Source organism: Pinus tabuliformis, chromosome 8 (genome assembly GCF_031772625.1).
Source record: "Pinus tabuliformis cultivar Carrire ecotype Pingquan chromosome 8, CPIR1, whole genome shotgun sequence".
Taxonomy (NCBI): Eukaryota; Viridiplantae; Streptophyta; class Pinopsida; order Pinales; family Pinaceae; genus Pinus; species Pinus tabuliformis.
This window is the reverse complement of record NC_142294.1, coordinates 2026023024-2026047562: the sequence shown is the minus strand read 5'-3', so window position 1 is coordinate 2026047562 and position 24539 is coordinate 2026023024. Positions and strand designations below refer to the sequence as shown.

The 24539-nt window shown below is 39.9% G+C and overlaps 1 protein-coding gene across 1 annotated transcript; it reads right to left on the bottom strand.

Annotated features, from left to right (window-relative positions):
• Window positions 1-406: 406 nt before the first annotated feature.
• LOC149244562 (uncharacterized) lies at window positions 407-24148 on the bottom strand. Its single transcript, XM_089371586.1, is given in 8 exon segments — window positions 407-555; window positions 19805-19964; window positions 20067-20168; window positions 20629-20934; window positions 20936-21793; window positions 21880-22152; window positions 22244-23507; window positions 23612-24148. Coding segments are annotated over 8 exon segments (3594 nt in total). The 5' UTR covers window positions 24094-24148.
• Between the last annotated feature and the right edge of the window lie 391 nt (window positions 24149-24539).

The window sequence follows — 24539 nt, the reverse complement described above, 5'->3', positions numbered from 1 at the left end:
TTATCACATATCAACATATTCCACACAATTTGAATACATTAACAAATGCATTAGCAAATTATGTTCTTGATAGACATTTGCGTCATTTATAAAACTAATCATATCATCATGATACACGGACACATAAGTAGAAAATAAAACATGCATATATATATATATATATATATATATATATATATATATCAGAGTGCTTAACATCAAAATATCAAAAAAATAAAGTGTTCGAAGGCACATGGCTTTCAAAAGCCTACAACAATGCAAAAAATAGCTAGAAAAGCTATGCACTTTCATGATGCTCATGATAACACGAGACTACCCTAATCACTCGGCTTAATAGTCGATGTAGTCTTGTAGATACCCCTACTATGTGCCTCTGTTATCGCAATGGAACATCGTCTATAGTTGCTTATTCTGGAATCCCTCGAGTGATCACATCCATATTACATTCCATATCTACTATGGGGTCTGCTCCTTCCTCATAGGGAGCATTTTCTACATGTTGGGCTACCCGCCGTGCTATTGGCGACATGCCAGGTGACCTTTCTGGTCCAACATCTGCACATTTATCACAAGTTAAATCTCAGATACACTTTAAAAAAAAATCATAAAAACTTGAAAAATTCAAAAACAATTTTTACTTGCATTAGTCCACTGTTCACTCGGTGGCAGAGGTAGATCTGGGTCCAATCTGAAATCTGTGCCTGAATAGGTGTAGTTGTCCACAACGATTAGTTTGTGACGCAACCAAACAAAAAATTGCGGAGGAAAATGCATTTGCTGACCCCCCCCCCTCGAGGCATGACTTCACTCCATCTGACTAGCCTCAGATCTTGTGGAGAAGGATCCAATACCTTCGTCCACTGATACCCAAATAGGGGTGCACACTTCAGAAAGAAATTAACTAGAATCGAGCCAAATCCAAACTGTTTCAAGTTTCCTCACTTACCTTTGGTCAGTTTCCTCTTCATCTTGGCCAGTAACCTCGAACACTAGTTGAATACTGTTGGAGTGAGGCATTCTACTGCATACTAGAATTGGGATATCAAAGTCTCGTGTAAAGCTTGCATCCTAGCTATGCAAGCTATGGTGAATAGGATCTTTCTCAAGGGAATATTTTTTACTGTTGCTATCTTCACCTTCCCGCCCATTATCATTTCAGCACCTGGGCAATGTATCACGACTAGAGTACTAGTGCTCTCACCTCCAGGATGAGATTTGAAGAGTTGAACTTTGTCTCCTCTTCGAGAAAATCTAGTGATGAAGTAAATATCTATCTCCTCCAGTTCTAATTCCTGGTCCCCAATAATGAATATTTCCCAATCAATATCCCATAGACCGAAGTGCAACAATTCATTTTGGGCTCTAAGTAATGTAGTCGTGAAGAACTTCAGCAACCCACAGTCCCTCAAAGCATTTACACATTCTGGATCTTGGGCTGCCTAATGGTCTTTTGCCTCATAGCCTCTTTCCTTCCATTCAAGGACCATGTTGGGAACAAATCTCTTGCAAAACATCATTAAACATCAATTAAATTCTTTTCCACAGATTAAAAATCAAAGATTTTTTTCAAAAAATTCCGCCCCATGATCATCGCGTGTATTTTTATTAAACGCAAGATCCCATCATGAGGGCCTTTCGGCTCAGGGGCAACCATCGCGGGTCCGATGAGTAAACCTGCAGACCTGCGATGATTGCCCATGCGGTTAAAAATTAAAATCCCTCCTCCTTGCAAGCAAAAATAAGATGAAAATGCATAAAATGCAAGAGAAAAGGTAAAGGTCTTACCTATTGCCGATGGTTCGAGAAATGATGCACTGGATCTCCCACACTGTTCACCTGAAAATCGAGGAAAATGGGGTAAAAATGCACTCTCAAATTTACTCCGATGAAATGGTAAAAATATTTTGACTTGTAGTCTATTTATAACTTTTAATTTCATTTTTGCCATTATTTTATTAATATTTTATTATTTTTTCTCGATATTAGTGATCAGTGGTTATCTTTGTGTAGTTACAGTACTTTTTTCATGGATACAGTGATTATTCTTGACTGATTCAACGGTTTTTTGTTTTATCTCTTTTTCTGACTCGTTAAAAACAAACGAAAAAGGAACCCCTTGGAGTCATCTTTAAGCTCTTTTCTAACCCTCAAAAAATGAAAAGATTGCTGAGTACTTGCCTTTTCAAACTCGTTAAATTAAATGAATTGACATTGTCTTAGTGTACATATACTCCTTTTTCGAGATGAGATTAACTATTTACGAAAAAAGGTACAACTTGATCGACATGGTCAAGAGGTTCTTTCGAATATTGTTTTCTACCTTTTCGGGTTCGAGAGACAAATTACGAAAAGGGACATGATGGGGTTTTCTTTTTATCTCTTTTTCAAACTCTCTAAATATGAAAAAGATACTGAGTTATTCTTCTGTCGGACTCGTTAAAATTTTTATGATGAAAGACTCGTCACCATGATGAGACTGAGTTTCTCCTTCCTAGGTCTCGTAAAAATTACTAAGATGGATTCATTCTAAGAATGAAATTATATGACAAGCATATGTTATCCCCTTCAAGCTTGTGATAAAAATAATTGGGGTACTCACTAGAAATAGTGGGGAAAAATGAAAATGAAACATCCTTTGTATAGGCAACATGTTGCTCTTGAACATGACACTCTTCTGCTTCTAGTGTCGGGTTTGGGATATCCTCACTCAGTCACTTGTCTTCCTGGGTTTGGGTGATCCATTTTTGCCTCTCATATGACTATTCCACTTCATCATAATGACCTTTAGTCCCATGTTGAGTCAAATGCTTCCACACTCTGGAGTCATGCCGCCAATGTTCAAGAGAAGTCCTATCTGCAATCTATTACCTGTACATTGTTTGACCATTTGCTACAGTCTTGGATCTTATTCATTCTAATTTATTCCTCATTTCATGTCGATGATGGGGGACTCATCATGACCCTCCTTCGATGGGTCACTTCCTATCAACTTCAACTCATTATCCAAGAAGATGACTTAGAGACTCCCTTTTGGTACCTTCGAGCTTACATGCCTTAATGGAAAGTTCTTCGCATCCGGTGACAGGTTTTCATTATTGGCCTTTGATCAGTTGACTCCATGAGTGTTGGACTTTAGTTTAATTTTCACATTCATAGATTGTACTGTTGTACCTTGAGAGTCATTGCCATTATTGGTGGTTTCTCTCGTGCTTGTTAACTGTCCACATCATTGATCAATACTCAGGTGGTTTTCTAGCATGTTCGAATTTGATACATTCATTTTCATGTTAGAATTCGTACTTTGATCGGGTTATGATGGAGCGCAAGACCCTGAGTCTTGTTTGATATGACTTAGGTTGCATAGAGTTATGTATTATTCATGATTGTACACATCTTTCTACTATACTGATGGCTGTGACCATACCATGGGACTTTACATTTATGATGATCCTTCTATATCTGGTGGCTATGTCCATACCTTGAATCTTAGATTTACAGATGATCCTTCTCATTTGGATAGTTGTGCCCATACCACAGATATTTTTTATAGTCCTTTATCCAGATGGTTGTGTCCATACCGTGGATTCATGTTTGATATCAGATATGTATATGTATATGCATCCTTTATTTGCAGGTCCCCTGACAGTGTTTATTATTGTCCTTGCAAAATCTTGTAAAGCATCTCAGCCATCACTCCCTGTTCTGCCTTCATGCTTTAGGGGGCATATGCTACACAATATTTTGTCACAACTTCCGCACTTCCCTGTGACATACCCCGAAGTGCCCGAAACATGACCACCATGCAATGTACTCATTCAGATATGCAGCTCAGATCCTCCCTAAAACACTAATTGGAAAATTCCTTGATCTTCCCCTGAAGGAAATGGCTCTAAAACCCTAATTTTAGAATCATCATTGTTATGATACTGAAGATTGCGATGGTTTCTAGTTGCACTATACTAGCTCCGCGATGTCGTTGCTATGTTTTCTTGTATACCCGTGATGATCCCTAAAAGGCAATTTTCCTAAAGAGTATGAGAAGCTTCGTGATCTAGAAACTTCCAGAGCGACGAGCTAAAGGTTTCTCGATGTGGATGAGGTCGAGTTCTCTCAACTTGGCCTTTTGGTCTTGTTAGGGCCTAGATTTACCTCAGGCTGAAAAGGTAGGATCCAGGGCCAACATCAAACCATGAGGGCTCTCTCCGGGTCAATCTTAGCAAAAAGATAGTCGATGGGGCTTGAGATGACTGAAATAAAAATTGATTTTAGGCTAGGTATGAAGTACAAGGCTTTGATTTGATTTTTTGGGGGTTTTGTTGGAATCAAGGGGAAAGCAAATTTTGGGCTGCAGGGATTGAGGCTCAGTTCTGCAGAGATCTCGATGGGGAAAGGTAGGCAATCGTTTTGGCACTTAAATTTTAGTGAGATGGAGGGGAAAGACATGTGAGGTGTTGAAGAGGGCAAGGGAAATCAAGAATCCTCCCCAAACAACTGAAAACATCAAACAACTAAAGCAAACTTCAAGTAGAGCATTGCACTTTCAATGAATTCTACTTACACTCTTGTTTGTTTAGTTCAGAAGAAATAAGATAGATGATGGCATACATAAACAAAATTCACAATTACAAAGAGAAGCACTGTACCAATACAAATTGCCACATGAATCCCAAAGAGTGCTGCAAATCCTGGTCTCAATTCCTTAGCCAAAATGAAAATATGAGTGTACAATGAAGCTCAATGCTTTCTCAAGAGTCCAACCATGCTAATGACTGAAAAACAACATAATATAGAAAAACATAGCTCATCCTTGCCTCTAGGGGTCGAGCTCATGAGTTTAGGAGTTGATCCAACTGATTCTAAACTGAGAACTAGAAACTAGGCAACATAACAACATGCCTCTAAAAACAAGGAAACTGATCCATTCAGTTTGAAACAACCTCTAAACTGATGAATCTAACTCTACAAGTGAAAATCCAACATATTTACATCATAATCCATCAAATTTCATCAAATTACATCATAAATTTTCCATTAGGAAAGTGAAAAAGTCAAACTAGGCGAAACTCGTCGAAAAACAGAGCAAAACTTGGTCAAACAGGCAATTTTTCCTCTATGCGTAGCGCCTGATTCTCTATGCGTAGTGCCTGTTTGGATCCACTTTTGGAGGCCTTCTTGGTGTCCAAATGAGCTCTAGGTGTGCTTGTTGGAAAGGCTACTTGTCTACTTTCCAACCCAAGTGGAATTTTTCAATTTGGCCTCCATTTTCCCCTCCAAAAGTCCACTCTCCCAACACTTCTTCCTGTGTGTCAAAATAGGGGTAGTGAGGTCATTTTTTGAGTGTTTTTTGACCTTTTTAGGGCTCAAAACCTGCCCAAATTTCTTGGCCATAGGTAGGCAAGCATAAATTTCCATGACAAATCCAGAAATGCAAAGTTTTTGTGATTTGGAGCCCTCTAGCAAAAGCGAGTGCCACGTGGCGCGGCACATAGGGAGGAAAACTCTGTTTTTTGTGCCCAAAATTTAAAAAAATGTAAAAATTGCTCCAAATTTCTTGAAATTTGGACTGAGTCTTCTCTATTAAGTGCTTTGATGGGCCAAGGAAGCCTCAACCAATATTTGAAGTCCTTCATCCTCTTTTTGCATTTTTGATGCTCTCTTTAGCTTTGCTTTCAAATTCCTGATTCTTGCTTTGCACACCAAGTTCTGGGACAAATAATGATATGACAAGTTTCTGAGCATATTCTTCTCATTGATGGCCTTCTCTAGTTTCCTCTCCAAGTGGATGTTGGCTCTTTCAAGCCATGAATCCCTATCTGCATTGATCTCTTGCTCCAATGAAGTGAACTCAATCCTCCTCCTTCAGGCACTTTGGCGGTTTTGCCGAATGTTCTGTAACTCCATCACCACCTGTTGATCTTCAAGTTGATTGTTCATCTGCTCCAAATACTGTATAGTCCACTAGGCTCTATCCAAGTTGGTGGACAAGGCATCAATGTCTTCATGCTGCTCCTTGATGATCTGTCTAAGATTTGCACTTTGTGGGCGGGCCCATGTTAGTATCATCACCCTCAATGAGGATGAAATCAGTGTCTCGCTCACCTGATGGTCCTTCCTCCTGTAGAGGCCTCTTGCCTCGGTCCTGAACCTACTGTGCTAATGGAGGAAGCAAGGCCCTTTCCACCCCGGGTGGAGATAACACTCGCTTTGCTGCTGCGAACAAATGTCTAGTGCCCCTCTGATATGTGATGAATATTGGCACACTAGCGGTCTCATGGCCCTCATACTGATGAGAAGGTCCACCTGTCTCATGCTTAACCTCTGATGGTCCCTGTGCAGCTCTGAAAAACTCACGCGAGATGAAGTCATCCCAAGTGATGCCCTATAATCCAAGCTGATGAACAACCACAATCTTGATGAGAGCAAAATGATAAACACTGTTAAGCTGCTGCTGAGGGGTCTTGTGTTGCACAAGGGTGGTCATCCTTTCTATGTTTCAGCATATGAAATAAGGGATGTTCATCATCCGTACCTGAGTGAAATGCATCAGCAGCCTGATGTGATAAGCATACAAGTGGGAGAACTGGCCCTCACAGGTGAAATACTTCATGATGAGTTTCATTAAAGGAGCATACTCATCCTTGAGAAACCGAAAAGGAAACACTCTCTTAAGCTGCCTCAGAAAACCAGGTTTGATGTATGGTTCATAGTGTTGCTGGTCAATCTTCTGTCTCTTGTTCCATGGTTCTCCAATGTTTGGTATGCCAGTTGCCAATGAAATGGTTTCTGGTGTTAATGTGAAAGTAACACCAGCAAGAGTGGCTTGATCACCATGCAAATGCAACACAAATAAGCAGGCCAACTCACGATGAAACTGAATATGAGAAACCTTCTCACAAAATTCATAACATGACTGATGCTGGAAAAAAAAGAGGGCAAGAGGGCAGGCCTGCAACTCGGTAAGAGTGGTAGGTTCTTCTCTGATATGTCTGCCACCTCTATGAGGCCTCCTGGGTGCATGTCCCTCTGTGGGTGAATCACTTTGGGTCTCCTCTTCATAATCATATGAAGGATCTGATGCCATAACTGCTGGTGGACAAACTGCCTTGAAGAAATAGGTGCTGATATGTCAAACTATCTTGGACTGCCTTTGAAGATTGTTTGACCTCTGCTACCAAGGGAAACAATGAAACAAGGGACTGTTAGGAGAGGGAAAATAAGTGGGAATTTTTGGGAATGTTGGGATAAATTTAGATAGGGAAAATATAGGATGTTTGGGAGGTTTTGTATAAGGTTAGGGTTTGGGATTTTATAATAGGAAATTTGGGAAAGGAAACTTGGGATAGGGGATTAATTATTTTAGTGGGTAGGGGAACTTAGGGAAGCATGAAAACAGGGAAAAATGGGATAAGGGAATGATGGATGGAAGATGAACTTGGTAACAAAAAAGTTGATCAAACCCTAGACATTAATTTTTGTTTGAGGAATTTGTAATGGTAGGGTTTGATCATTTGTTAAAACATTCACCACATAAACCATTATAACATCAGCACCAAACTTGGATAAACAACAGAGGTTAAGCTCAACCTATTTGGAACAAGGTGAACTCGTGCGATTTTGGTGATTGGAGGTCGTTTTGGTGATTTTTGGGCTTCCTGGCTGTATGCACCGCGCAGCATGCCCAATACGCTGCACCTCACCAATGCGTCGTGCTCGTGCTTTTTAACAAAGGGCTCTGAGGCCTAGTGCGCTGCGCCTGACCAATCCGCCGCGCCTCCTGCCTAGTGCGTCGCGCCGGTCGATTTGGAGCAAATTTCACCAAAAACTCCCACAATCACTTTGCTTTGTTTTCTCTTGGCCCTTAGAGTGCAAATGAGTTTCAAACACTTGGAGGAATGGTTTATATATGGAGCTTTTCAAATTTAATTTTCCAAAACCCACTTTCATAATGTTTTGCCAATCACTTTATTTACAAACTCTGTTTTTTGGACTTTTCACTTCTTTTGAACTTCATGATGAATTTAATGCCTTGAGCTTTGCTTGATTTACGGGTGTTGGAGATTTTTAGGCTAAGGAAAGAAACCAGGGTGCAGATGAATGGATTTACAATGAGAAAAACAAAATTTTCATGATTTTGTACAATAAATACTAAATACTCTGTTTTTTCCTCAAAACCGAGTTTTGAGGAAAAACACATTTTCAAATGCTTGGTGATAAAATTTATTGATGTTGCAACCTCCTCATGGCCTGCTGGCAATTATTGGACATTTTAACACATTTCTTTACGAAACCCTAATGAAACCCTAGACCTAATTGACCATGAAACCCTAAAGACAACTTTTTCAATTTTCAAGATAAAAAGGCTATATATGTTTTTTAAATGAACAAACATGAGCCAGCAGGTAGATAACATGAGGGAAACTGGAGGAACACCACTGCCGTCAGATGATCTATGTGCCTAATGGAATGCAAATGACTGGGCGGGACACCTAACATGAAATGCAACAAGAGGAGTTGATATCTAACGGAGGGATGACAATACCGACTCTAACAGGTCTTATCCCTATAAGCTACCTCCTTGAGATGAGGGCCTTCTCCTATCTTTGGAAAGATCCTAACTCCCTTTCCATGCCTATGTATTTGTCCTCTTCCATTCCCAAATGGTTGGTCTTTGGCTATTTGCACCCTTATGCTGAGATAATTTTGGATCTTCTAGTTCTGAAATCATGATCTGCAGTAGCCCTCTGTGTCCTCTTTCCAATGCCACCAGTTTGATCAAAATTGGATTTTCCAAGAAAGAGTTATGCACACTCCCAAGATGACCTGATTATATACCTTTTCAGAAGATTGACCTTGTATGAAGTACCACCTGTCACTTTTTTGACCTTTGGATTTGAAAAATATGCACAGAAGACTGCAGTCCGTCCTCTTTCTATAACTTCTTACAAAATTTCAATCTGATGCTCCTAGAGAAAGTTATGATGATTTTCCAAGGTCAGTTGTTTAAGATGTAATTCGGGAGTCTACAAAAACCCTAACTTCCTCAAATCATATATCCTAAAATATAGCGAGACAATATCTGAAATTTGGCCCTCCAGTTTAGATCGCTTTCTTTTCAAATGGGTTTTTTATAGCTTTTGGAACTTCGTAGCAAACATGTTATAGCGAAACTTCCACGATGACCTGTTTTAGATGAAATTCTGGAGCTTGCAAAAACCTTAACTTTCTCAAATCATATCTCCGAGAATAAAGTGAGACAATAGTTGAAAGTCGGACCCGAGGTTCAGCGACATTTCTTCTCAAATGGGTTTTTTTGTTAGCTTCTGAAACGTCGCAGACAAAACATTATAGCGATAATGCCACGATGACTTGTTTGGAGCAGCGAAACCCTAGAATCCAAAGCTCTGATACCAAATGTTATGAAACCAACTCACAAAAAGATAGAAAAAATAGATCAACGCCTTAGAATTCAGCCTCTTCGAGGCGGCAACCTCCTTTACATTACACAAATGAACAATTCTTGGATGATACAAATGACAAGACCTCCTTTCTATATATAGGAGTCTAAGGGGTCATAATATAAACAAAGCCGACATAACAATAATAATTTAAGGGCACAATAATAACAATAGTGGGCTTCTATGGGGCACATTAATAACAATATGGAGACTACATGGGCACACCAATATAATAAGGGGGTTGTACTAATAACAATAAGGGGTTACACTAGTAGTATAGGGACCTAACATCCAAACTAAATCGCTGCAAATACTTTCCATAATAATTTCTTTCCAAATACCCTATTCATTAAAGAATCTCCTTAAATTCTTAGATAACAAGGCAAGATTAAAACATCTGGTGTCCCTCAAACTCCAACCACCCATCTCGGTCAGCCTGGAAAGTGAGTTGAGCCGAATTAGAGGGAACTTCTTGGATTTCTAGTGCCAAACCAAAAGAATTTCGATATAATAGCATTGGTTCTGCTTATCACTGCCATGGGAAGATGGAACAAATGCATCCAAAATACCAAAATTCCCTGCAAGACCGCCTTTACCAAAATTACTCTACCACTCAGAGTAAGCCATTTGTGGTACCAAAGTGTGAGGTTTTAATTTTTTTGTCAAATTTGTTAACAAGCCATGTCCAATCTATATTTTCATATTTACTTCGCTTTAAGAAGAAACCCAAATACTTAAAACCACCTGACAAGTATCTAGTTTTAATCCCAAAGAGAGAAACAATCTGTTGAATAACATCCGAATCCTCCCCATCCAAGGCGATTTCCAATTTTCCTTTGTTAATTATAAGACCATATACCTTGCCAAATTTAGAGATTAATGTAGGAAAGCCTCCCATTCCGATATTTTTGCTTCACCAAAACAGAGAACGCCATCCACAAACATAAGGTGTGTGGTTGAAGTGTTTTTTGTTACTCTGCATCCAGAGATTTTGCCAGCCACCTTCACTTCCCTAAGTCCTCTCCTGAGCGCATCTACGATCAGAATGAAAAGAAGATGGGAATGGCTCGACCCCCTAGAGATCCTAAAAGAATCAGTCGGCACACCAATGATTAAAAAACCATATTTGTTGATGTAATACATGCCATAATCCATTTGATATGTCTATGCGGAAAGCCAATTCTATGAAGGATCAATCTAAGAAATTCTCAATCTTCCCTGTCGTAAGCTTTAATGAGATCATTTTCATCAAACATGCTTTGAGGGTACAAGATTTAATTGAATGTATACACTCCTGAGTGATTGCCACAACATCTTGAATTCTTCTGTCAGATAGAAATCCAATGTATACACTCCTGAGTGATTGCCACAACATCTTGAATTCTTCTGTCAGATAGAAATCCAAATTGCTCCAGAGTGACATGCGGAGAGAGAATATTTTTAACTTTTCTAGCTATAAGTTTGGAAATCATTTTATAAATAGAGTTACATAAAGAGATAGGCCTATAATCAGAAATCAGAAATATATAAAGAGTTAGATTTCTTGGGAATGAGAGTTAGGAAGGTTGCGTTGATTGCACCTGGAATTTTGCCAGAAACACGGACTCAACTGACCACCATCTGCGCCCGGGCTCTTATCCTTCGCCATTTCCTTCAAAGTGCTCAATAGTTCTTCATCATATATTGGACAAATCCTTCGCCATCTCCTTCAAAGTGCTCAATAGTTCTTCATCATATATTGGACAATCCATCAGCCTAATGTCTTCATCCTTGACCATTTGGCGAACAGATTTGCCAACTCCATTTTTTTTCAGAGATGTTGTCCTCCTCCGCCTCCTTGCATTGATTACTGAAAAATTGAAAAGCTTCATTCTTAATATCCTTGAACAATGCATATAACCTACCAGCTTCATCTCGAATATGCCAGATCAAATTAGCAACCTTCCTTTTCGTTGCAGCTCTATGATTTTTTATTTTTTATTTTTGTCACCGTCTTTGATCCAAGCCAATCTACTCTTAAACCCCCCTTCCTGTTCCTGATATTTAAGTATTTTGTTCTTCTTGTCCACCAGATCCAATACGGCCTTCTTGGTTTGATCTGAGAAATATTCAGTATTCGAAATGTCCAAGAGGGAAGTGATTTCCTGTTCAATAGCAAGTAGATCCCTTCTCAACCCTTCTTCCCTTCTAAACCCTTCTTTACGCATGGTGCTCTAGGCGCTAACCTCCAACTTAAGCCTCTTTAATTTAAGACAGATCCTTTCCATCGAACTCCCATTATCAGACAAAGATGGAAGGCTCCAAGAGTTACAGAACAATTCGACAAAATTTGGATCATTTAGCCACATTTGATTAAATTTGAAGGGTAGGGCATTTAGATCCTTTTCTTCACTCCACTCCAGGAAGATGAAGTCTCAAGATTCTTCATTCTCGCGTGCAAAAATGAGTGGACAAAGAAACGGTCGAGCCTTTTTGCTATGCCGTCAACTCCAGATCGCCCATTTCTCCAAGTTGGACAAATAGGAGTAGGTGCTACGTCCTTAAGCATCTTGTGGTTGAAGAGGTCCTTAAAAAAAACCTGCTAGTAGGTCCAACATAGCCTTACGTCCCCAACATTCCCCTGCTTCCATAATAAAATTCAAATCCCCTGCGAATATGAGCGAATGAATATCCAGAATGTCACTAGCATCGACCTTTTCCCAGAATTCTTTTCTGTTATTATTAGGGGCGTATATATTCAAAATGTGAATACGGAAACATGTTCCCCTACAGTATCCAGATGAAGGCTTTGAAGGAAAAAAATTTAGGGTTCCACATAGCTGCGAGTCCACCAGATATACCATGGGCACTAGTAGCACAGACTTCCCATGTGGGGCCTATTTTCAAAAGAAAGTCCTTAGCCTTTTCCTTCTCAGCCATTGTTTCCTGCAAAAGGACTAAGTCCAGATTCTCTGATTGGTTGCAATTAGATAGAGATCTTAAGGTTTGGGAGGATCTCAGCCCTCTTCTGTTTAAAGACATGATCTTTGTTAGGAAGTAGATGAACCGGGAAGCTCTGCTCTAAGGTCCCGTAATTCAGAAACTTCCTGAGAAATATTGACTTCATAGGATGGGCCAGGATAGAATGGAGGAAATAAGGATTCCTATAAAGTCTCAGAGAAACATGAGTTTAACTCCGAACCAATGCTTCCGCATAATGAAACTTTTTTGTATTTAATTTCCTTTTTTTTTCTCCTATGAGAACCTCTCTTACTCTGTTCCTGGACAGAATTGAAATTTCTTTCTTGGAAAAGTTCCTCTTGATTGACAATGGTTCTAGGCCTATCGACGAGTTGCCATCTATGTTGTCCAGGTCAGCATCCTCCGATAAAGGAGAATATTCTTCATTCTGAGTCGGCCTAGAGCAAATAGGAGAGAGTAAGGAAGCTCTTGGGGATATTCCTTCAGCATTTGCCTTATCTTTGGAATGGGGAAAAGATGAGAGCATGTTCCCCGGGAGAAAAGAAGACCTCCGGTCCTTATTTCCATTTCTCCTGTCATTTTGACCTGTGATCTGTTCAGGAGTAAAAATGAAAGTACTTGTAAATAAAGAGGAAATTAGATGGTAACACCCGATGCAATTGCTTATAGATAAAAAGAAACGGGAAAAGAGTGGTATGAAACTGGGGTAGCTTGATTTTAAAAATACGCAAAACAAAACTATTACGGAACCTTCTGAGTAGAACTGAGTTTAGCTTTCACTTGAGATAGCATTATCACCTGTCAACTGAAAATACATGAGATAACATTATCACCTGTCAACTGAAAATACCATCCCTTACAGTACCAAAACGGTAGGTAGTATTATGAAAATGCAATTATGATTTCATTGCAAACTTGTGAAACCTTTGTGTCCTTATCGACCATTATAATGCAACCCTTTTTCACATCCTCGGGGTGCAAGTTGCAGGATACACTGATGTTGTTATAACATTTGAAATCTCTAAACAAATCAGACTGTTCAGTCCACATAAATACATGAAGGTATAATCCACTACTACCAAATGACCCAACGAGGATCTTGTATTCATCAAATGACCCACCCTCATGGTTCGCTTCAAATCTTACACGAAACAGATCCTGTCTGTGACCGCGAGGAGAAGGAAAAGTGAGAAAGCACATCAATATAGTGTTGGAATTTTCTGATAAATCCCATAACAAACAGACAAAAATCGCACTCTGTTTTTACACAGAAAAACAGAAAAAATTCGCTTGCTGGAAACGGTGTTTCAGCAACACAGTTTTTTTTCAGTTGCTGAAACAGGTGTTTCAGCAACGGTGTTTCAGCGATAGGAAATTTTGTCAGTTGCTGAAACAGGTGTTTCAGCAACGGTGTTTCAGCAACGTAATTTTGACGTCAGGTAATTTTTGAGTTACGACGTGTTTCAACAACGCTGATCGTCGTGTTTCAGCAACGGTGACGGTGTAACAGCAACAGGAAAAATAACTTGCGTTTATTAAAAGTAAACTAACTGTTACAGGAATTTCATAAGAGATTGTGCTTAAAAAAAAATGCTGCTGTTTTACACAAATAAGATCTGTATTCTCTCTTAGTAAACAAACATAAAACAAATTACATACAAATCTGCACTGCTGTGCATTTTTGCCTTTCCGCTCTCTGCTACACTGTTGCGTTTACACTGCTGTGCACTGCCGTGCCTTTCTGGAAGAATTTATCTTCACGCTGCTGCGTGCTCTTCTCTGCTGTGTATCACTCTACTGCTGTAGCTGCTGCTTCTTCTCTCTAACCTTAAAAACAGAACTGCTGTGCGGTATTTATATGCTGAAAAATATCTGATTAAAACAATAAACTATTACAAAATATCTTCTAATGTTTATCTCAGAATTTATTGCAGCAAGGCGGTGATGCCTTTATCAAAATCAAGTCGGCTGTCTGCAGGGGAAATCAGCTGAAGCTTTAATGCATATTTATGTGCAAAAATATCAAAGGCGACTTTGCTGCACCGAACAGGCTGAAACATTTACTGCAAATCAGATTCATGTACAGCTGTTCATTGTTGCAGTTGGAATTAAATTCCAACACTCCCCCTTAATTTCAACTGCTGCATACCCAGACATTTTCTGAAATGATCAAAACTTTTCTTTGCTAATGGTTTTGTCAAGATGTCTGCAAGCTGATCCTCTGTTCTGCAGTGCTGCAAAACAATCTCACCATTGTTAACCAATTCACGTATGAAGTGATATTTGGTGTCTATGTGCTTTGTTCTTTTATGAAAAACAGAGTTTTTAGACAATGCTATTGCTGAGCTATTGTCACAGTAAATGGTTGTGCCATTTTCTTGTTCATGACACAAATCTTTGAGAACTCTTCTCAGCCATACTGCTTGGCATGCTGCTGCTGTTGCTGCCACATACTCTGCCTCTGCTGTTGACAAAGCCACAACTGGTTGCTTCTTGGAAGCCCATGAGATGGCTCCCGATCCCATATGAAACACATATCCCGATGTGCTTTTCCTATCATCAACACTTCCAGCCCAATCACTGTCAGTGTAACCTGTCAACATGAAACTTTCAGAAGAGGAGTATAAAATACCAAACCCCTTCGTTCCATTCACATACCTTAGAATTCTCTTGGCTGCCTGCCAATGAGTCTCTTTCGGTCTTTCCATAAATCTGGAGATTAAACTCACAGCGTGCATAATGTCCGGCCTAGTTGCAGTCAAGTACATAAGGCTGCCAACTATGCTCTTGTACAATTTTGGATCAAAATATTTGCTGCTGTCTTCTTTGGTTAATTTCAGCCCCACTACTGTTGGAGTCACAGCAGCCTTGCTGTTCTGCATGTTAAATCTCTTCAAAACAGCTTCTACATATTTATTTTGAGAAATGAAAACACCATTTTCACTTTGGTCTACTTCAATTCCAAGAAAATATCTTAAGAAGCCTAAGTCAGTCATTTCAAATTCACTCTTCATGACTGCTTTAAAATCAGCAATGAGAGAAGCATCATTGCTAGTAAAAATCAGATCATCTACATATAAAACAACAATAATAATCTTACCGTCATTCTGCTTTATGTAGAGTGTGGGTTCACCATCACACTTAGCAAACCCATTCTCAATCAGATAAGCATCAATTCTGCTGTACCATGCTCTTGGAGCTTGCTTCAGCCCATAAAGAGCCTTCTTCAGTTTACAAACTTTATGCTCTTGTCCTTCAACTTCATAGCCCGGAGGTTGATCAACATAAACCTCTTCTTTTAACACTCCATTCAGGAATGCAGATTTAACATCCATCTGATAAATCTTCCATTTGTGTTGTGCTGCAATAGACAACACTGTTCTGACTGTTTCCATCCTTGCTACTGGTGCAAAGGTTTCATCATAGTCTCTGCCTTGTTGCTGCTTGTAGCCTTTCACAACAAGCCTTGCTTTGTGCCTGTCAATCTTACCTTCGGCATTACTCTTGGTCTTATAAACCCACTTAACTCCAATGGCATCTTTGCCTTTAGGGAGATCCACTAACTCCCATGTTTTACTCTTCTCTATTGCACCAATTTCTTCATTCATTGCTTCAATCCATTTATCTTCATTTACAGCATCTTCAAAATGGATTGGGTCATCAATATGACAATACAAAGCGAATAATGAATTCAGACCGGTATTGTTACTTACCTCTCCTTGTTCATAAATCTCACTCAGATTTCTGAATCTTGGTCTTCTTGGTGTGCTTGGAGTTCCATCCGAACTTGAGGGTGTATTTGATCCCTGTGCTGTTTCAGCAGTTGCTGTTTCAGCAGTTGCTGTTTGTGGTGTAACAGCAACTGTTCTTCCTTGACTTCTCAAGCCTGTTCGGATTCCAGCTTGTGGTGTGGTTTGTTGTACTTGCTGTGGTGTAGGAGGAGCCACCAAGGAAGGATTATTTGCTGCTGTCCCTTCCTCTTCTTCTTCATGAGACACTATTGTCTTCACATTCACTGTTTTATCCAAGCTTCCATCCCAAGCTTCATCTTCAATGAACTGCACATCTCTGCTTACTATTAACTTCTTGGTGGATGGATTATAGAGTTTGTATGCTTTTGACTCATCACAATAGCCAATAAAGACACACTTCTCCCCCTTACTATCAAGCTTTTTCCTTAGCTGATCCGGTACATGTGCATATGCCACACAACCGAATACTCTCATGTGAGTGACAGTTTGCTTTTGACCACTCCATGCCTCTTCTGGTATTCTGTTCATAACAGCTTTAGTTGGGCATCTATTCAAGATGTAAACTGCGCAAGTAACAGCTTCTGCCCAATACTCATACGGCAAGTGTTTTGCCTTCAGCATACTTCTGACCATGTCAAGAATGGTCCTATTCTTTCTTTCAGCAACACCGTTTTGCTGAGGTGTATACCTTGCTGTGAACTGCTTTTGTATGCCATTTTCTCTGCAAAAACGCAGAAATTCTTGGGAGATGTACTCTCCTCCTCTATCTGTTCTGAGCATTTTGATATAATGCCCACTCTGCTTTTCAACAAGAGTTTTGAAGTGGCGGAATTTCTCAAACACTTCACTCTTCTGTTTCAGCATATACACCCATGTTTTTCTGGTGTAATCATCAATAAAAGTTAAAACATATCTATTTCCAGCAAATGATGGTATTTGCATCGGTCCACACACATCAGAGTGAACTATTTCCAAGGGTGCTTTTGCCCTTATACTCTTTCCTGCTGGAAAGCTTTCCTTATGTTGCTTGCCCAAGATACAGCCTTCACAAAGGCTGTTCGGTTTCTCAATCAACGGCAATCCCTTTACCATGCCCTTTCTGTGCAACAGATTCAGGCCTCCGAAATTGAGATGTCCAAATCTCAAATGCCACAACCAATTCACATCTTTCACCTGTTCTTGAAAGACTTCTTGTGTTACAGCCGCAATAGTTCTGCCTTCCTTCAAATCTGCACTGAGTTTGAGAGGAAACATTCTATTGCTAGTCATCTGCACCTGTGCAATGATCTTCTTACTTGGAGGTATGTCTCTGATAGTACACAAATCATCTTTGAAGAACACGTTGTAACCTTTGTTCATGAGCTGTCCAATGCTCAAAAGATTACATTTCAGACCAGGTACATAGTATACAGCTTGCACAGTCATCTGTTCTCCATTTTTTGCTCGGATATTGACACTGCCTTTACCCTTGACAGTTATCTTATCATCAGTCCCTGTTGTTACCTCAGATTTCACATTTTCATCCAGATTGGCAAACATTGCAATATTTCCAGTCATGTGATTACTACAACCTGAGTCTAAGAACCAAAAATCATCTTGTTTGTCTTGTGCTATGTTACATGTTAACAGCACATTCTTTGGGTTCTTATCTTCTTCATTTGCAAAATTAACATTCTGCCTATTGTTCATGTCATTTTGTTTTTTCTTGCATTCATTGGCATAGTGCCCAAATTTTTTACAATAATGACATTGGACTTGGGATTTGTCATACCTTTGTCCATGAGCTTGCTGTTTGCTTGAACCTTCAGCTTGGTTCTGATTGCAGCTCCTTCCGCTTGTGCTAGCAGGGTAATTTCTGCCTCTGTTTTGGCTTCTTCCACGACCTCTGTAATTTGCTCTGCCTCTACCTCTTCTTTGGCCAAAAGACATCTGAGTCTTGAATGCTTGCTCAAAAGAGGAATCTGTTCCTCTACTCAGTCTGTGTTCATGAGACAACAGAGAAGCACTCAGCTCATCTACCGTGAACTGTGAGAGATCTTTTGTTTCTTCTATTGCCACCACAATAGATTCAAACCTTGAGGGTAAACATCTCAAGATTTTCTCTACAATCCTTCTATCTTCAAGAATCTCACCATGAGATCTTATCTGGGTTATCAATCCAATAACCTGAGTGAAGAATGAATCTATTGTATCAGATTCCTTCATGCTGAGATTTTCAAAGTCTCTCCTCAACATCTGCAACTTTACAGTCTTCACCTTCTCCATGCCTTGATAGACAGTTTGGAGAATATCCCATGCCTCTTTGGACTTTTTTGCTGCTGCAATCCGCGGAAAAACACTTTCATGTACTGATTGGAAGAGGAAAAAGAGGGCTTTGGCATCCTTCTTTCTGTCACTCTTCAACTGGTCTCTTTCTGCTGCTGTCAAAGCAGCCAGTGCTGTTGCATCTGCAGGTTCAGCATAACCTGTTTCAACCAGCTCCCATATTCCTTGAGAAGCAAACAATGCTTTCATTGTTATGGACCAATAACTGTAATTTTTCCCATTAAACTGAGGCAGTTGGGGATTTGTCAAACCTGTTCCAGCATCTGCCATCTTAACCTGTACTGGTAAAGAAAAGATACTGACTGTATTTTTTTTTAAAAACAAGCAAAAACTTTCTCTGCTGAAAAATCTGCTCAACAAACTTCTTACAGCTCCTACAGTGAAAAACAATCTCTGTTTTTGACTCACTGAGTGCCTAGACTAGCTCTGATACCATGTTGGAATTTTCTGATAAATCCCATAACAAACAGACAAAAATCGCACTCTGTTTTTACACAGAAAAACAGAAAAAATTCGCTTGCTGGAAACGGTGTTTCAGCAACACAGTTTTTTTTCAGTTGCTGAAACAGGTGTTTCAGCAACGGTGTTTCAGCAATAGGAAATTTTGTCAGTTGCTGAAACAGGTGTTTCAGCAACGGTGTTTCAGCAACGTAATTTTGACGTCAGGTAATTTTTGAGTTACGACGTGTTTCAGCAACGCTGATCGTCGTGTTTCAGCAACGGTGACGGTGTAACAGCAACAGGAAAAATAACTTGCGTTTATTAAAAGTAAACTAACTGTTACAGGAATTTCATAAGAGATTGTGCTTAAAAAAAAACGCTGCTGTTTTACACAAATAAGATCTGTATTCTCTCTTAGTAAACAAACATAAAACAAATTACATACAAATCTGCACTGCTGTGCATTTTTGCCTTTCCGCTCTCTGCTACACTGTTGCGTTTACACTGCTGTGCACTGCCGTGCCTTTCTGGAAGAATTTATCTTCACGCTGCTGCGTGCTCTTCTCTGCTGTGTATCACTCTACTGCTGTAGCTGCTGCTTCTTCTCTCTAACCTTAAAAACAGAACTGCTGTGCGGTATTTATATGCTGAAAAATATCTGATTAAAACAATAAACTATTACAAAATATCTTCTAATGTTTATCTCAGAATTTATTGCAGCAAGGCGGTGATGCCTTTATCAAAATCAAGTCGGCTGTCTGCAGGGGAAATCAGCTGAAGCTTTAATGCATATTTATGTGCAAAAATATCAAAGGCGACTTTGCTGCACCGAACAGGCTGAAACATTTACTGCAAATCAGATTCATGTACAGCTGTTCATTGTTGCAGTTGGAATTAAATTCCAACATATAGCACCATACGATTGGAATTCTTCCATCTTCGCATGAAATTCAGATGGAGATGCAGCAAAGACAAAATCCACCACTCTGACGTTAAACTTCCCCGCGATGGAATGTATTTCTGGGGTGACCTGCACAAATTTCATAAGTCCATTTCAATTGATAAATATTTTAATAATTCAAAGTATCGATTTTTATTACAGATCTAATCTCTGGAAAAATTAAACACCCACAATCTCATAAAACGCCGTGTCCCCAATTCGAGGGATAGTTGATGACTTCCCCAGTTTTCCAGAAAAGAAAGCAGTTGATAGCTTTTCATGAGAGGCCGATGTCTGCACAGATTTCCCAAATCCATTAGTCTTGTTAAACTTACGACAGTTACAGTAATAAGATTACACACCCACCGATGCGCTTCAGAGATCAATCACGACGACTATTGGTCCTAGGTCAGAAAATATACCAATAGTTTTATAGTTTTATAAGGAGTGAGGAGTTGTTTTTAGTGTGATTCTTTTGGAGTTTAGGGCAGCCGAATTTGGTAGAAAAATTTGAAGTGAAATTTTGATTTGTGTTATTTAAACTAGTTTTTTTTATATTATATATGGATTCAGCATCCTGAAAACCCAATATATTTTTATTGTACAAGGGTTACCTATTAAATTTATAATTTCAATGAATTCCCGCAAGATTTTAGAAAAATAAAACCCAAAAAAAATTAAAATTCTAAAAATTCACACTAAAAACAACTCAGTTTTATACGAATAAATATGCTGTGTAATGAAATATACTAACCAAAAAATTGCAAATGTCATTCCAAATAACATGAGTGTTTGTTGAAATGCGGAGACACTTTAACCGTTCCCGCTGACTCAGACCTTGTATGCTCTTGAGCTCCCAGCACGCCTCCGCTTGAATCTCTTCCAACGATGTGAGACCTTCAATGTTCAAGGTTTCCAGCTTAAAGCATCGATTTACGGTGAGGAATTTGAGATCTACCAGATTTGAAAGGTTTATTAATGTATTCAATAACCAGCACCCTTGCAGATTTAGTCGTACTAATGTTGATGGAACTTTAACCCGCCTCAGGTCCTTATTTTCTGAAAGATCGAGTGTTTCTAGGCTGGGTAAAACACCGGATGTATATCTCGGTTATTAATGTGCCACTCAAAGTGAAATCTCTTAAAACACCCATGCCACAATGCATGGTCTCCTGCCTTTTAAAACTAAAATTTTTAATTGGACAACGCCTTATAACCAAAACTTCGATACTGGTCCCCTGCCCTGCAATTTGGTCGGGTAAGATGCGCCATAGAGAGAGGCATTCAATGAGAACCAACACTTTCAGCACTTTTAACGGCCTCAAATCTCCCAGAGACTCTGGTAAATCTGGTAAATCTGTCCGGTGCGAGCTCCCTAATCTTAGTTGGCGCAAGCTCCCTATTCTTAGTTGTTCCAAACTGTCGGGTAGTTCCAGATTTAAGGGCAATTTTAAATGAGTACCTAGCAAGTTCAGGTACCTTAAAGACCTTTGATTTGGGATTCCTGAAGGCAGGTACAGCAATTTAGAACAGCCTTTGAAATCGACATACTCAAGTGTCGATATTTCTCCCAAAAAAGATACTGGAATGGAGAGATTAATGCAGTCTCGCAATGCTAGATATTGGAGATGCCTTAATTCAGAGAAAGAATTGGGCAGTCGCGTCAGATTAGTGCAGCCCCCTAAATCCAAATGTCTTAAGCTTTTGAGTTCCCGAAAAGCAATAGGGAGTACTTGTAAAGATGTGATGTTTTTCAACACTATCTTACTCAGAACTTTTATGCTCCTTCCGATCCATTCAAGAAAACGGAAAAAATTAGAAGCTATCAAGCCTTTAATATCAAATGACCCGCTGCTGCTGGAGGTACTTGGGTGTGTGCTCCTTAAGTTAATATTCAACACACTCAAGTTCGAAGGAGGCTGCAAATTGCAATGCAAATAATCTGTTTAATAAAAAGTGGGACGGATTTCACCACAAAATACTGAGCAACTGTAGATGTACTTACCATATTAAATCTTTGGAATAACTGCTCCATGTCACCATGACCATTAAGTTCCAAAACTCGTAAGTTTCTCAGTGAAATTGTATGGGGCAAGTGGACGGAGCTGAAATTGCTGAAGCGAAGCCACACCAAATCTCCCGACAGCAAATCTATGGGAACTTCAACTTCAACCACAAGAAGACGCACGCCCACACCCTTTAAGTACTTCGTGCAAACAGCTTGATTCTGACCTTTTTGAGTCCGAATCCCTCGTATCCCACACGACTCTGCTCCGCCCTGACAAAAGAGAATAACAAAGTTAAGTCAAATGCCTGTGTTTTATGGATTATTTAAAAGCAATAAAAAACTGGGGACGGAATACACATACTCGCAACAGCAACATCTTCTGTATATCATCTGAGCAGCTGAGTCGAAGAGGGTTAGGGGTACGAAACTCTTCCATAGCGTAACGTCTGGCTAAACTCCTAATTTGATCATGCATTGCAATTTTATATCTTCCCCTTGGGTGTGGAAGGTAGAAATTATAGTCGTCACCAATCTGAGAAAAACAAACAATTAGGGGCAATAAGAATCCACCGGGACCTCTCCTTTTCGCAGGACAAAGATTAAATACAGAAATAATTCTTACGGGTTTTTCCGGCGTGCATTCAGATTCATCATCCGACTCGACGTCGAGATGATATTCTAGAAGGCATTTTTGACGGAGACTTTCCAGGCAATCCAGAATATCGTCGTAACCTAATCCCTCCAATACTTGAGCTGCTAGTTCTGTGTCCTCTCCCACCATGAAACAACCGATGTCCAAAAATATTTCCTTCTCCTCACGCTTGAGAGCCTCGTAACTCACTTTTAACGTGTCCATTATATCGTCTGGTAGTCTTCTCCAGAGCTTTTCCAACTGCCGCTGCCAATAGTCTTCCTCTCGCTTGCCAAGAAACTGTGCGCCCAATACTTTTAAGGATAAAGGCAGCCCACCACAAAATTTCAGTACTTCCTCAACCAAATATTCGAATCCTTTGTATGGTTTGGATTGATAGAACGCATGCCAGCAGAAAAGCTCCCGGGCATGTTCTCTCTGCAACGGCTTTACGTTGTACAATATAGTTTTTGCAGAAGAGCGTCTGAGTAAATCCCGATCACGAGACGTGATCAAAATCAAACTACGCGATCCCACAACATCGGCCACGAGCAGACTATTTATCTGCTCCATATGATCGGCGTCATCCAGAACAATCAGAACCTGAAGCCCTTGGAGACGATCACGAAAAATACCCTTTCCTTGCCTGGTATCCTCAATATGAAAATCGCAACCCAACAGATCCTGAAGGAGCTTCCGCTGCAAAGATGGTAAATTCCCTTTTCTGATACCAGACAGAAAACAAGACCTGCGGAATTCCGAACGTTTCAAGTTGTAGAGATATGTAGCGAGAGTTGACTTTCCTAGTCCAGCCATTCCTGCAATACCCACAATCGATGTACCAACATTTAACTCGTTTTGTTTCTTAATTTCATTATCTATTTCCTCCACCGCTTCATCGAGTCCAAGTGGGTACTTAGCTACCTCGAATGGTTCTGACTCTACTTCTTTTAATACGACCTTCACAATCCTCTCCAAAACCTCTCCGAAATCACTGCCAAAACAGCAAACAAATACTTGCAGTCATCAGAGTTATAAGAACACATAGGTAGAACTGGTTGAGAAAAATCCAAGATTTTTAATAGAAAATGTATTCACCTTTCATTAGTTTTGCACAGTACGCCAGAAATCTCCGAGGCCTTGTTGAGGGCTTTCTTCCATTTCTCGATGTGTTTCGTGGCGACTCTGCGTTTGTATTGATGTTGTTTGAAAGCATCTTTATAACGTCCGCTCTCAACGTGACGAAGGTCGTTAGGCTCAACGTCACAAAACACAGGAATGATCTTCCTGTTGCGCTTCTCCAAAATCCAACAGAGCTCATCCAAACACCAACGTGATTCAGCATAATGCCCGCTGAAAATGGCAATATGAACCGACGCACTTTGAATGGCTCCCAGGATTGCGGGGGAGAGCGCATCTCCGGTGTGGAGTTCCTTTTGATCGAGAAAAACGCGGAGGCCATGACAAGTGGTGAGACGATGGTAGATGAGGCTGGCCAGAGTCTTTTTGACATCAGGACCCCTGTGATTTATAAAAACGTGGTATGTTGCTGACACTGGTTCTGTCGCAACCGACTCCATGGCTACTGTGTCTTACAAATTGAATGGAATCCGATCAGATACGATCGAAGATAAAGGAAACGCTTGGCTTGAGTGAGAGAAACCAACGAAGGCACTATACTATATGCGAGAAGAGATGAATGAATAGCGATGCCAAGGAGAAACCAATGAAGGTACGTTATCAAATGACGGTTTAACGAAGTTTAACACGGGACGCATATCTCATAGACCGCTGAGAAGCAGACGTGTGTGCACTCTGTTTAAGTTTACAAGTATTCCTATTCAACGTGGCAGTTGGTGGAGCTGATTTAAGTATTGAAGTCTTGTGAGTATTGATAGATTCAGGAGTGAATGGTATAGGGATATGATGTCTTGTGAGCATTGATTGATTCCGGAGTGAATGTTATATGGAATCACCACAAGTCAATTGTGTTTGGCCAAGTTGTTGTATGATGTCAATTTGTGTT